Here is a 15028-nt window from a genome sequence, read left to right as displayed (position 1 = left end):
CCAGAATTTCACGACACAACCTGTTATCTAACTGGTCTATAGCAGCTATAAACATTTTAGACTTAGGGCCTCTTATTCCAACTTAAGCCTTCCCCAGAAATCCAATCTGTGATTTGAAGGCAGTTAGGATGCTGTTATGGTAGCCATTATTTTTGGACTACATTCATCCTATTCCTACAGCTTAGACTTGTCTGAAACTGTACCAAATTACTTGGGGTGTTCAAAGAGGATGCTCCCCTCTGGCTGTTCAATATTTAAAAGTCTCCCAGCCATGTTTGTCTTCCAATAGTTGTTCAGCTCACTGCTCTCCAGTATTTTTTTTAACTCCCCTGGTAGTTGCCCTTTGCCCAGTCCCATGGAGTCCTGCCCTTTACGTGAGCAGCTTAATGTTCAGTGAAAGACCCAAGGGGACCTTCTACAGATTTCTGGAGCATTAACTCCACCCAGCTCTCTTCTCTCCACCAACTTGCTCTGCAAATTTCAGCAGCTTTACTATTCCCAAACTCTACTTACTGTATCCTCAGTTCAATGAGTCCACCACGCTCTGTTGTGGCTTATCCTCCTTGCACTACAGTCTAGACATTGCCTCTAAGCAGAAATACAGGGTCATTTGGGGAGCCTACCTCATCTGTTTTCCTACTTTTTGGGATCATAATCTTGTGCTGACTGTTTTCCAGTCACTTCATATATTCTGCCTATTTTGAAAGTTGTTTACAGCAACTAACGTGGAAGTCCTCCTGAATTTTTTATAATGGCAATTTTTTTAAATGAGTATAAAAAAATAAATTTTATTATTTTTATCTGCTTTTCCTCCAGCTTAAACTACATGTATATTTTTGGAAGCTTGAGTTCCTAAGAAAATTCCACAATTTCCACTATACCAGCTCCCACAATGTGACTGAGTGAGGTTAATCAAGGTCCTACTCCCATAAGGAAATTAATTTTTATCCTTGCGGATTCTGAACAAGCAGACCTCTAGGAACTTAAAAAGCAGGTGCTTTCATAAGGATCCTTCTAATATGGGGAAAATGCAGCCATCATCCATTAAAACACAATCCAGTTTGGGTACAGGTACTCTTCAGGCTTTCCAAGTTCTCCACTTGACTACCAGACAACGCCACCAGCTTTTCTGGCAACCCAGCCTCTCCAGCTGCACCAAAAGTGGGATTCACAAAACTGAAGATAAAGCATTTCTGACCTTTCTTCCTGGAAGTTAGGAGGCTCTCTGGGTAAGAAAGGTAAGGAGGTTTTGCATCAAGCTTGCCTTAACAAGGAGTACTAGGGGAGGGACTGCTAAATCTACCCAGTGCACACCTGTGTCGATGGTATGAGTGTATAGCGTATACTTATCCATCACCACACAAGAAAGATAAGAGTAAACTTATAAATCAATCTGGACCAAGCCCCTCAAAACAGAGGCGAATTTCATGAACCAAGGCCACTGCCTGTCGTAAAAACCTCAGTTCACCTAGGTCCTTTCCTGAGGAACCATATTAATCTCCTGATTCAAGAGGCACCTGGGCCAGGACAGAGGACAGAAGGGAAACGTAACTTCTGGGTAGGGCAATGCCACATGGAGTTTAGAGGTTGTGATTTATACTACAGTACAAGAAGATGGCAGGGTCACTAATACTTAGAGCTGGAAAGAGCCTTGGCTGGACGACACTCCTGGAGCATCTTTACTAATGCAGCTTAATGGCGGTTGCCCAGATGTCGTTGCTGGGGAGCGGGGGAAGAACCCATCCTTGGGGAACGGAGTTGCCTTTGGGATGATCAGATGGCACCAGGTACTGATCCCAATCATGTCTTATCGGGATGAGCGCTGGCAGCGAGTGCTTAGCCTGGAGGTAATACTGCCGGAAAGGCTGCAAGAGGTGAGCAAGTGGGAACTCATCTGGATCCCCAAATAACTTGGACTCAATTTCACGCCTCTGTAGTAAAAATTTCTCTTTTTCTTTCCTGTTTCTTCTCTAATTCTCTTTTCCTCTCTTCCTCTTGTTCTCCTTCCAACATAACTCTGAGGGCTCTCTCTTCAGCTTCATATAATTCAGAGCGTTTTTTAATGAGTTTTCTCAGTCGCTGAAGGTGATGCTCAAAGGTCTCATCTGCTGAGGCTGGAGGACAGACCCCTTTCCTTGCTGCAGCCTCTTTCCTGAGTTTCCTCAATTTCTCCAAGGCCCGAAGAATGTCCACCATTCTTTTGGTGTCTGCTTGTTTTTTCCTCACTTCAGATAGGACACCAGCAGCAGCAGCAGCTTTAAGTTCCTGCTCCCGCTTCTTCTCCTCCACCTCCTGCACGCACTTGACCCTCCAGCGGTCAATCTCCTGCTCGCCGCTCCGCTGCCCGCGTGGCCTCCGCCTCCAGCTCGGCCTCGCGTTCCCGGGCCCTCTCGCGAAGCCGCAGCCGGCGGCTCCGGACCCTCTCCAGCCTGCGCCGCGCCTCGCCCACATAGGCTGCCTGGGTCAGGAGCTGAAGTCGCTCGGCCAGCTCGGCGCGCAGCGTCTGTGCCTCCGCATGCAGCTGTGCCCAGGCCACGCCGTCAGCCTCGGCCTCGCGCAGCGCATGGCCCAGGCCGCGCAGCCGCCGCACCAGGCGCAGGGACCCGCGCAACCAGGCCCGCACCTCGCCCAGGTTGGGGCCGGCGGGCGCGCGCGGAGGCACCGGGCAGCCGGCCCGCCGCGGGGTTCCGAACACCGCCTCTAGCCACTGCCGGTCGCGCAGGCGCTGCAGGGCCGCGTCCCCAAGCACGTCGTACGGCGGCGGTGCTTCAGGCCAGCGCGGGCTCCAGGGCGACCCCGGGCCTGGAGGCGGCGGCCGCAGGCGCTCACCGGCGTCGTTCCCTGGGAAGGGCCGGCACTGGGGCGGCGGGGGTATAATGGCAATTTTTAAAAACGTTTTATTTGAAACTACTTTTAGACTTATAGAAAAGTTGCAAAAATAGTGCAGAGTTTATCCCTCATCCAGCCTTGTCCAATGTTAACATCTTAGGTAACCATCATACGAGTACTAGAACAAGGTAATTATTTTTGTCTTAGTAGCAGTAACCAAACTAACTACCTCATTTAAACGTCATAATTTTTTCCACTATTATCCTTTCTAAAGATCCTAATCAGTGTCCCACATTGCGTTTAGTTGTTATTTCTCCCCGGACTCCTACAATCTACAATAGTTCCTCAGTCTTTCCTGCTTTTTCAATACACCGTCAGCCCTGAAGAGTATTGATCAGTTATTTTGCTGAATGTCCATCACTTTAGGCCTATCTGGTATCTTCTCGTTACTGGACTGAGGTCATAGTTCCTTGAAAAGAGAACCACAAAGGGTCTTCCTTGGTGGCACAGTGGTTAAGAATCCGCCTGCCAATGCAGGGGACACGGGTTCGAGCCCTGGTCCCGGAAGATCCCACATGCCACGGAGAAGTTAAACCTGCGTGCCACTACTGGGCCTGCGCTCTAGAGCCCACGATCCACAACTACTGAAGCCCGTGTGCCTAGAGCCCGTGCTCTGCAACAAGAGAAGCCACCGCAATGAGAAGTCCATGCACCGCAACAAAGAGTAGCCCCCGCTCCCTGCAACTAGGGAGAAGTCCGCGTGCAGCAACGAAGACCCAACGCAGCCAAAAATAAAATAATTTATTTTTTTAAAAAAAGGAGAACCACAGAAATGGTGCCATTTCTTTCAACAGTGCACCAATATCACAGGGTTCCTGATTTCAATGCATCTTACTACTGGCAACAATGACCTTGATCACCTGGTCAAAATGATCTCTGCTGGGCATTTCCACTGTAAAGTTACTATGATTTCTCCTGTAGTCAACAAATATCTTGCAGGGAGATAATTTGAGACAGTGCAAATATGTTCTCTCCTCAGATGCACTGATTGTATCACCCATTAGTAGATTAAGTATGCAGTAATCACCACTGTGATATATGCCTAATAGTGGCTTCCATTTCCCTTTTTTAAATACTTATTAATTGCAATTCCACTATGAGGAGGAGCTGTCGTGTCTCTTCCATCTACATATTTAATTATTTATATTGTTATGGACTCAGGAATTTTTTTTTATTCTTTGGGTTATAATCCAATATTAGCATTATTTATTTTGTTGCTCAAAGCTTTGGCCATTAAGAGGTCCTTCTCCTAATGTTGTCTTCTTTCAACAATGCTCTCTTCCCTGTATCTTTTGAGAATATTCTTTTTTTTTTCTGGTTCTACAAGATGTTCCAAGCTCATTTTGATTTTTTCCATCTCAGCCCTGAAAGAACCACCTTTCCAAGGATCCTTGGTTCCTTTTATAGAAGAATGATGCTTAAGAAACCAAGATCTTGTCTCTAGGTATGCTGATTTCTACTGGAATCTCATTGTTTCTAGGCTCTCTCAGCAGCCAGGACTGGGAAATATTTGTGTATTAATCCATGTATACACACATATCTATTTTTATATCTGTGTGTGTGTGTGTATGTGTGTGTCTGTAATGAGTTTATACTAATACCTCAGATTCCAATTTAACACCATAGGAATCTTTTTAATCTCCCCAGTTTATTTAATTGTAATTTCTTTCTCCAATTGTAAGAAATCTTAGTTTTGTTAACAACTTATTTACTTATTTGTTCAATTCTAGTATTCACATAAATTAGTTTCAGAATGTCTTATCAATGCCTCTATGAGAAACATATTTACTGACTACATAACATTTGTGCACAGTTCTTTTCATTTTTATCCTTTTAGCATCCAGTCAAGTTATTGTTTTCTAAGGTTATTTGGGTTAGTTCTTTCCCCCTTACCTTCAGTATAGTTATGTTATTGATTTTTATTACCAGTAGTTTCATTTGTTAGTGTTTGTATCTCATGTTGGGTTTCTCCCACATCCTGATTGGTTTTAAATATTCATTTATTAATGGCAGCATTTCTTAACCAAGTATTTATTTCTATTGATTAATGCTTTACCAACAGACATCATCATACACACAGTAGATGACCTCATAATATCCATATCAGCTGGCCGTGATCATAAGGATGTGCCAAAAATATGCATCCAGATATTTAAATTAGAAAAATCTGTTTGTCTTGTGCATTCCAGGGGTACTTTGTTTATTCAGGTGAATGCCTCATGTTTATTCACTTTTTTCCACATACTAATTCACATACAATGGCTAAAATGTTTTACATTGCTGCACATACCAGAGCTCAATCTGATCTTATGCACTGGGCTTAATTCTTGAAGGCAAGAAATTTAATGTCTCCATATGGCCATTAAAACCAGCTGAGGAACTACTATTTGTCATGATGTTGATGATGGGTCCTTTACTGCTTGTGGTTTTTTTTTTATTATTATTGTTGCCAAGTAACTGAAAAACTCATGCAGCAATGCTGAGGATAAGACCTTTCCCTATTAAGAAGAAAAAGATGACAGCCTGCTGTGTGAACAATAGGGAAACTACCCTTATCATTCCCAGCACAAACACTTCATCAGTAGGGGTGCATCTTTACAAAAAAAAACTCTTTTAAATTTTTCTGTAAAATATTCTGTTCCTGTTCACTGACATGAAACTTTTAGAGCTTTTAAAGAAAAAATAATATGTTAACTGGCAGGAAAAAAAAGGAGATAAAAATCCAGAAAATGTATTACACATCTGTCTTTACCAAATAGTTGGTATCTTAAAACTTCACATTAGGAGAGATAGAAGCAGTTATTATTATCACATGGCATCTTGCCCCACTTAATTCCAGCAGAATAAGCCGCCTCCCACTGTGCTGTAGAGAAGGATAGTCTCAAGTCAGATCAAAGGCCAAGCTGTGATTATTGTGAAAAGAAGAGAAGAGGATTGCATACTCTTTTTTTAGCTATCTATCCTCTCAAGATATAATTTCCCATTTGAAATATTGCTACATGAATGTCAAAAAAGTATCAGATGGTAAAACAGTATCAATAGCTCAACTTTGTGAAAAATAGCCTTTGAAAATGGAGGTCCATGGAAACACAGTTACTAAGCTCTTTCAAACCAAATCTTCTTAGCATTCCACAGTGATTCCTTCAAGAATAAAATTACAGACTTAAACTCTCATCTGACATTTAATCCCTTTTTTATAAATAAGAATTAATTTTTTTCATATAACATGGAAATGTAGAAAATTTATGCTTTTAGATTTATCTTCATGACTTGGATATTATTAAAAGTTAGAGATTAATCTTGCTCTATCCTCGAATGGACAATATGATGCATATGTTTAACTATATTATAAACAAGAATACTATAGGAATTTAATATGTATAGCAAAATTGCTGTGTGCCTCTTTAAAGCAGATATTCACCTTTAAATGTTCCCATGTGCTAAAAAATACTGACATCTTTATTCATACAGCCTTTCCCAGGAATAACTAAAATTCTCCCTTTTCCATGCCCTCTAAAGAGGCAGTTGAATACCATGTGCTGGTTTATTATCAAACAAATGAACAAATATATGATACTGTATTTCGAAAAGTAACCCAAACTACTTATTGTACATATGATGAATAGAAATTAATTCTCCCCTCCTTCTGGGTATCTAAGTACATATTCTTTTACATAAATCACATATTAAAATATACAAGATAAAAATCTTTGAAAAGTTCTAACCTCAAATAAACAAAAATTAATAAATCCAGTATATATATATATATTTTTTTTTTTCTTTTTTTTTTGGCCACTCCGTGTGGCATGCGGGATCGTACTTCCCGGACCAGAGATTGAACCCACATCCCCTACAGTGCAAACACAGTCTTAACCACTGGACTGCCAGGGAAGTCCCAAAAATAAATCCTGTATTAAGACCAGTAACAAAACATATTCAAGTCACGTGATCAATGACAGAATAAATGAGCTTATATTCATCTCTGATCCAATATTTCATTTCTCCAACCCAATTTTCAAACCAAGAACTGGAATTTTTTAAAGCACTTTATTGTGGTATGACTGACATACAAAAAACTGTGCACTTTTAATGTATACAACTTGATGAATGTAGAGGTAAGAATATATCAATGAAACCATCACCATGATTTATGCCATAAAGCTATCCATGACCTCCAAAAGTTTCCTACTGCCTTTTTATTTATAATAATTATTATTTTGTGATAAAATGCTTAATATAAGATTTACCCTCTTAACACACTTATAAGTATACAATACAGCATTATTAACTATGCTGTACAGTAGATCTCTAGGTCTTATTCATCTTACATAAACAAAACTTTGTGCCCTCTAATATCTCCCAGTTTCCTTCTCCCTCCAGGCCCTGGCAAACATCATTCTTTTCTCTGCTTCTATGAGTTTGACTATTTTAGATTGCTCTTATAAGTAGTATCGTGTAGTATTTGTTCTTCTATGTCTGGCTTATTTAACTTAGCATAATGTCCTCCAGATCCATCCATGTTGTCACAAATGGCAGGATTTCCTTCCTTTTTAAACTTGAATAATATACCATTTTATGTGTATACTTTATGTGTACATTTCTTCAAACCAAGAACTTGAAAACAGATTCTCCCTCACTAAAGAATAAGGATATCTGTTAGACCCTTTAAAATTGGGGGGGGGTGCTTCAAGATGGTGGAGGAGTAAGACGTGGAGATCACCTTTCTCCGCACAAATACATCAAAAATACATCTATGTGTGGAACAACTCCTAAAGAATACCTACTGAATGCTGGCAGAAGACCTCAGACCTCCCAAAAGGCAAGAAACTCCCCACGTACCTGGGTAGGGCAAAAGAAAAAAGGAAAAACAGAGACAAAAGAATAGGAATGGGATCTGCGCCTCTGAGAGGGAGCTGTGAAGGAGGAAAAGTTTCCACACACTAGGAAGCCCCTTCACTGGCGGAAACGGGGGTTGGGTGGGTGGGAAGCTTTGAAGCCATGGAGGAGAGCGCAGCAACAGGGGTGCAGAGAGGGCAAAGCAGAGAGATTCCCACACAGAGGATCCGTGCCGACCAGCACTCACCAGCCCGAGAGGCTTGTCTGCTCACCGGCCGGGACGGGCGGGGGCTGGGAGCTGAGGCTCGGGCTTCGGAGGTCAGATCCCAGGGAGAGGACTGGGGTTGGCTGCATGAACACAGCCTGAAGGGGGCTAGTGCACCACAGCTAGCCGGGAGGGAGTCCGGTAAAAGTTTGGAGCTGCCGAAGAGGCAAGAGACCATTGTTTCAGGGTGCGCGAGGAGAGGGGATTCAGAGCACCGCCTAAAAGAGCTTCAGAGATGGGTGCAAGTCGCGGCTATCAGCGTGGACACCAGAGGCAGGCATGAAATGCTAAGGCTGCTGCTGCTGCCACCAAGAAGCCTGTGTGCAAGCACAGGTCACTATCTACACCTCCTCTCCTGGGAGCCTGTGCAGCCCACCACTGCCAGGTCCCGTGATCCAGGGACAACGTCTCCGGGAGAACACATGGCACTCCCCAGGCTGTTGCAGCATTAAGCTGGCCTCTGCCGCCGCAGGCTCACCCCGCATCTGCACCCCTCCTTCTCCGTGGCCTGAGTGAGCCAGCGCCCCCTAATCAGCGGCTACTTTAACCCCCTCCTGTCTGGGTAGGGAATAGACGCCCTCAGGAGACCTACACACAGAGGCAGGGCCAAAACCAAAGCAGAACCACAGGAGCTGTGCAGAAAAAGAAGAGAAAGGGAAATTTCTCCATGCAGCCTCAGGAGCAGTGGATTAAATCCCCACAGTCAACTTGATGTACCCTGCATCTGTGGAATACCTGAATAGACAATGAATCATACCAAAATTCAGGAAGTGGACTTTGGGAGCAACTGTAGACTTGGGGTTTGCTATCTGTGACTGACCTGTTTCTGATTTTTATGTTTACCATAGTATAGATTTTAGTACTTGATATCTTTGGTGGATTTGTTTATTGGTTTGGTTGCTCTCTTTTATTTTTATTACTTAAAGAAGTTTTTTTTATTTTAATCATTTTAAAATTTTAATTATTTTACTTTATTTTATATTTTTATTTTTTAAAATTTATTTTCTTTCTTTTTTTCTACCTCTTCTTCTGAGCCATGTGGCTGAGAGGGTCTTAGTGCTCCGGGCTGGTGTCAGGCCTGAGCCTCTGATGTGGGAGAGCCGAGTTCAGGACATTGGACCACCAGAGACCTCCTGACCCCATGTAATACCAATAGGCAAGAGCTCTCCCAAGATCTCCATCTCAAGGCTAAGACCCAGCTCCACTCAACAGCCAGCAAGCTCTAGTGCTAGACACCCCATGCCAATCAACTCACAAGACAAGAACACAACCCCACCCATTGGCAGACGGGATGCCTAAAATCATACTAAGTTCACAGACACTCCAAAACACACCACTGTCTTTCTGGTGGGCCCTGCCCAGCAGAAAGACAAGATCCAGCCCTACCCACCAGAACATAGGCACTGGTCCCATCCAACAGGAAGCCTACACAAGTTCCTGAACCAACTTTACCCACTGGGGGCAGACACTAAAAACAATGGGAACTATGAACCAGTAGACTGTGAAAAGGAGACCCTAAACACAGTAAGTTAAGCAAAATGAGGAGACAGAGGAATATGCAGCAGATTGAAGAGCAAGGTAAAAACCCACCAGACCAAACAAATGAAGAGGAAATAGGCAGTCTACCTGAAAAATAATTCAGGGTAATGACAGTAAAGATGATCCAAAATCTTGGAAATAGAATGGAGAAAATTCAAGAAACTTTTAAAAAGGACCTAGAAGAACTAAAGAGCAATCAAACAATGATGGACAGCACAATAAATGAAATTAAAAATTCTCTAGAAGGAATCAATAGCGGAATAAATGAGCCAGAAGAACGGATAAGTGACTTGGAAGATAAAATAGTGGAAATAACTACAGCAGAGCAGAATAAAGCAAAAAGAATGAAAAGAATTGAGGACAGTCTCAGAGACATCTGGGACAACATTGAACATACCAACATTCAAATTATAGGGGTCCCAGAAGAAGAAGAGAAAAAAAGGGTCTGGGAAAATATTTGAAGAAATTATAGTTGAAAACTCCCCTAACATGGGAAAGGAAATAGTCAATCAAGTCCAGGAAACACAGAGAGTCCCATACAGGATAAATACAAGGAGAAACACGCCAACACACATGTTAATTAAACTTTCTAAAACTAAATACAAAGAAAAAATATTCAGAGCAGCAAGGGAAAAGCAACAAATAACACACAAGAGAATGCACATAAGGTTAACAGCTGATCTTTCAGCAGAAACTCTGCAGCCAGAAGGGAGTGGCAGGACATATTTAAAGTGATGAAAGGGAAAAACCTACAACCAAGATTACTCTACCCAGCAAGGATCTCATTCAGATTTGATGGAGAAATTAACACCTTTACAGACAAGCAAAAGTTAAGAGAATTCAGCACTACCAAACCAGCTCTACAACAAATGCTAAAGGAACTTCTCAGGTAGAAGCCACAAGAGAAGGAAAAGACCTACAATAACAAACCCAAAACAGTTAAGAAAGTGGTAATAGGAACATACATATTGATAATTACCTTAAATGTAAGTGGATTAAATGCTCCAACCGAAAGACATTGACTGGCTGAATGTATACAAAAACAAGACCTGTACATATGCTGTCTACAAGAAACGCATTTCAGACCTAGGGAAACATACAGACTGAAAATGAGGGGATGGAAAAAGATATTCCATGCAAATGGAAATCAAAAGAAAGCTGGAGTAGCAATTATCATATCAGACAAAATAGACGTTAAAATAAAGACTATTACAAGAGACAAAGGAGGATACTACATAATGATCAAGGGATCAATCCAAGAAGAAGATATAACAATTGTAAATATTTATGCACCCAACATAGGAGCACCTCAATACATAAGGCAAATGCTAACAGCCATAAAAGGGGAAATCAACAGCAACACAATCAGAGTAGGGGACTTTAACACCCCACTTTCACCAATGGACAGATCATCCAAAACGAAAATAAATAAGGAAACATAAGCTTTAAATGACACATTAAACAAGATAGACTTAATTGATATTTATAGGACATTCCATCCAAAAACAACAGAATACACTTTCTTCTCAAATGCTTATGGAACATTCTCCAGGATAGATCATATCCTGGGACACAAATCAGGCCTTGGTAAATTTAAGAAAATTGAAATCGTATCAAGTATCTTTTCCAACCACAATGCTATGAGACTAGATATCAATTACAGGGAAAAAACTGTAAAAAATACAAACACATGGAGGATAAACAATGTGCTGCTAAATATCTAAGAGATCACTGAAGAACTCAGAGAGGAAATAAAAAAATACCTAGAAACCAATGAAAACACGATCACCCAAAACCCATGGGATTCAGTAAAAGCAGTTCTAACAAGGAAGTTTATAGCAATACAATCCTACCTCAGGACACAAGAGAATTCTCAAATAAACAACCTAACCTTACACCTAAAGCAATTAGAGAAAGAAGAACAAAAAACCCCCAAAGTTAGCAGAAGGAACAAAATCACAAAGATCAGATCAGAAATAAATGAAAAAGAAATGAAGGAAACCATAGCAAAGATCAATAAAACTAAAAGCTGCTTCTTTGAGAAGATAAAGAACAGTGATAAACTATTAGCCAGACTCATCAAGAAAAATGGGAGAAGACTCAAATCAACAGAATTAGAAATGAAAAAGGAGAAGTAACAACTGACATTGTAGAAATACAAAGGAATATGAGAGATTACTATAAGCAACTATATGCCAATAAAATGGACAACCTGGAAGAAATGGACAAACGCTTAGAAAGGCACAACCTTCTGAGACTGAACCAGGAAGAAATAGAAAATATAAACAGACCAATCACAAGCACTGAACTTGAGACTGTGATTAAAAATCTTCCAGCAAACAAAAGCCCAGGACCAGATGGCTTCACAGGCGAATTCTCTCACACATATAGAGAAGAGCTTACACCTATCCTTCTCAAACTCATCCAAAATATAGCAGAGGGAGGAACACTCCCAAACTCATTCTACGAGGCCACCATCACCCTGATACCAAAACCAGACAAAGATGTCCCAAAGAAAGAAAACTACAGGCCAATATCACTGATGAACATAGATGCAAAAATCCTCAACAAAATACGAGCAAACAGAATCCAACAGCACATTAAAAGGATCATACACCATGATCAAGTGCAGTTTATCCCAGGAATGCAAGGATTCTTCAATATACGCAAATCAATCAACGTGATACACCATATTAACAAACTGAAAGATAAAAACCATATGATAATCTCAATAGACGCAGAAAAAGCTTTTGACAAAATTCAACATCCATTTATGATAAAAACTCTCTAGAAAGTAGGCATAGAGGGAACCTACCTCAACATAACAAAGGCCATATATGACAAACCCACAGCCAACATCATTCTCAATGGTGCAAAACTGAAACCATTTCCACTAAGATCAAGAACATGACAAGGTTGCCCGCTCTCACCACTATTATTCAACATAGTTTTGGAGTTTTAGCCACAGCAGTCAGAGATGAGCAAGAAATAAAAGGAATCCAAATTGGAAAAGAAGAAGTAAAACTGTCACTGTTTGCCAATGACAATATACTATACATAGAAAATCCTAAAGATGCCACCAGAAAACTACTAGAACTAGTCAATGAATTTGGTAAGGTTGCAGGATGCAAAATTAATCACAGAAATCACTGGCATTCCTATACACCAACAACGAAAAATCAGAAAGAGAAATTAAGGAAACACTCCCATTTACCATTGCAACAAAAAGAAGAAAATACCTAGGAATAAACCTGCCTAAGGAGATGAAAGGCTTGTAGTCAGAAAACTATAAAACACTGATGAAAGAAATGAAAGATGACATAAACAGATGGAGAAATATACCATGTTCTTGGATTGGAAGAATCAACATTGTGAAAATGACTATACTACCCAAAGCAATCTACAGATTCAATGCAATCTCTATCAAACTACAATGGTGTTTTTCACAGAACTAGAACAAAAAATATCACAATTTGCATGGAAACACAAAGACCCTGAATAGCCAAAGCAATCTTGAGAAAGAAAAACGGAGCTGGAAGAATCAGGCTCCCTGACTTCAGACTATACTACAAAGCTACAGTAATCAAGATGGTCTGGTACTGGCACAAAAATAGAAATATAGATCACTGGAACAGGATGGAAAGCCCAGAGATAAACCCACAAACCTATGGTCACCTGATCTTTGATAAAGGAGGCAAGAATATACAATGCAGAAAAGACAGCCTCTTCAATAAGTGGTGCTGGGAAAACTGGACAGCTACATGTAAAAGAATGAAATTAGAACACTCCCTAATACCATATACAAAAATAAACTCAAAATGGATTAAAGACCTTAATGTAAGGCCATACACAATAAAACTCTTAAAGGAAAACATAGGCAGAACACTCTATGACATAAATCACAGCAAGATCCTTTTTGACCCACCTCCTAGAGAAATGGAAATAAAAACAAAAATAAACAAATGGGACCTAATGAAATTTAAAAGCTTTTGCACAGCAAAGGAAACCATAAACAAGATGAAAAGAGAACCCTCAGAATGGGAGAAAATATTTGCAAATGAAGCAACTGACAAAGGATTAATGTCCAGAATATACAGGCAGCTCATGCAGCTCAACATCAAAGAAACAAGCCAATCCAAAAATGGGCAGAGGACCTAAATAGACATTTCTCCAAAGAAGATATACAGATTGCCAACAAACACATGAAAGGATGCTCAAAATCAGTAAGTATTAGAGAAATGCAAGTCAAAACTACAATGAGGTATCACCACACACCGGTCAGAATGGCCATCATCAAAAAATCTACAAACAATAAATGCTGGGAGGGTGTGCAGGAAAGGAAACCCTCTTACACTGTCAGTGGGAATGTAAATTGATAGAGCCACTATGGAGAACAGTATGGAGATTTCTTAAAAAACTAAAAATAGAACTACCATATGACCCAGCAATCCCACTACTGGGCATATACCCTGAGAAAATCATAATTCAAAAAGAGACATGTACCACTATGCTTATTGCAGCGCTATTTACAATAGCCAGGAAATGGACGCTACGTAAATGTCCATTGATAGACAAATGGATAAAGATGTGGCACATATATACAATGGAATATTACTCAGCCATAAAAGGAATGAAACTGAGTTATTTGTAGTGAGGTGGATGGACCTAGAGTGTGTCATATAGAGTGAAGTAAGTCAGAAAGAGAGAAACAAATACTGTATGCTAACACATATATATGGAATCTAAAAAAAGAAAAATAAATAGTTCTGATGAACCTAGAAGCAGGACAGGAATAAAGATGCAGATGTAGAGAATGGACTTGAGGACATGGGGAGGGGGAAGGGTAAGATGGGACGAAGAGAGTAGCATGGACATATAGACACTACCGAATGTAAAATAGATAGCTAGTGGGAAACAGCCACATAGCACAGGGAGATCAGCTCGGTGCTTTGTGACCACCTAGAGGGATAGGATTGGGAGGGTGGGAGGGAGATGCAAGAGGGAGGAGATATGGGGATATATGTATACGTATAGCTGATTCACTTTGTTATACAGCAGAAACTAACACAACATTGTAAAGCAATTATACTCCAATAAAGATGTAAAAAAAATAAAATTTTATAAATCATGTGCATTAACAATTTTTTTTTTTCTTAAACCATATCTTGCCGTATCACTCAGTCTGAGAATCCACTATAGTGTATGCAAGCTTTTGTATGTATTGATGCATTGTACAGTTTTCCTTCATGGGAGGGATTCAGTGCCTGTCATTATATTTTTTTAAAGTGTTAATGATTCTAAGATAGTTGAAAACTTCTTTTCCAGTATCTATCACACTACTGGAATTTTAAGTTAAATTCTAAAATTTATTAATTTTATTTTTTTAATGGCTCTGCAAGCAGAAGTTGACTCATTTGTATATGGTTAGGAGAATTGATACAGAGGCAGAAAGGGTCAATTCAAGTGTAAAGAAGCATTTGATTTTGGATATTAAAATAT

The 15028-nt window shown here is 40.4% G+C and overlaps 1 protein-coding gene across 1 annotated transcript in view; it reads right to left on the bottom strand.

Annotated features, from left to right (window-relative positions):
- Positions 1–766: 766 nt before the first annotated feature.
- LOC101276628 (programmed cell death protein 7-like) overlaps positions 767–15028 on the bottom strand; it is a 37078-nt gene continuing 22816 nt past the window's right edge. Inside the window, 3 exon segments of the mRNA XM_049704949.1 lie at positions 767–1962; positions 1964–2331; positions 2333–2918. Coding sequence (XP_049560906.1) covers positions 1683–1962; positions 1964–2331; positions 2333–2918 — 1234 coding nt within the window. The 3' untranslated portion in view covers positions 767–1682.

This window comes from Orcinus orca, chromosome X (assembly GCF_937001465.1).
Source record: "Orcinus orca chromosome X, mOrcOrc1.1, whole genome shotgun sequence".
Classification (NCBI taxonomy): Eukaryota; Metazoa; Chordata; class Mammalia; order Artiodactyla; family Delphinidae; genus Orcinus; species Orcinus orca.
This window is presented reverse-complemented; position numbering and strand designations above follow the sequence as displayed.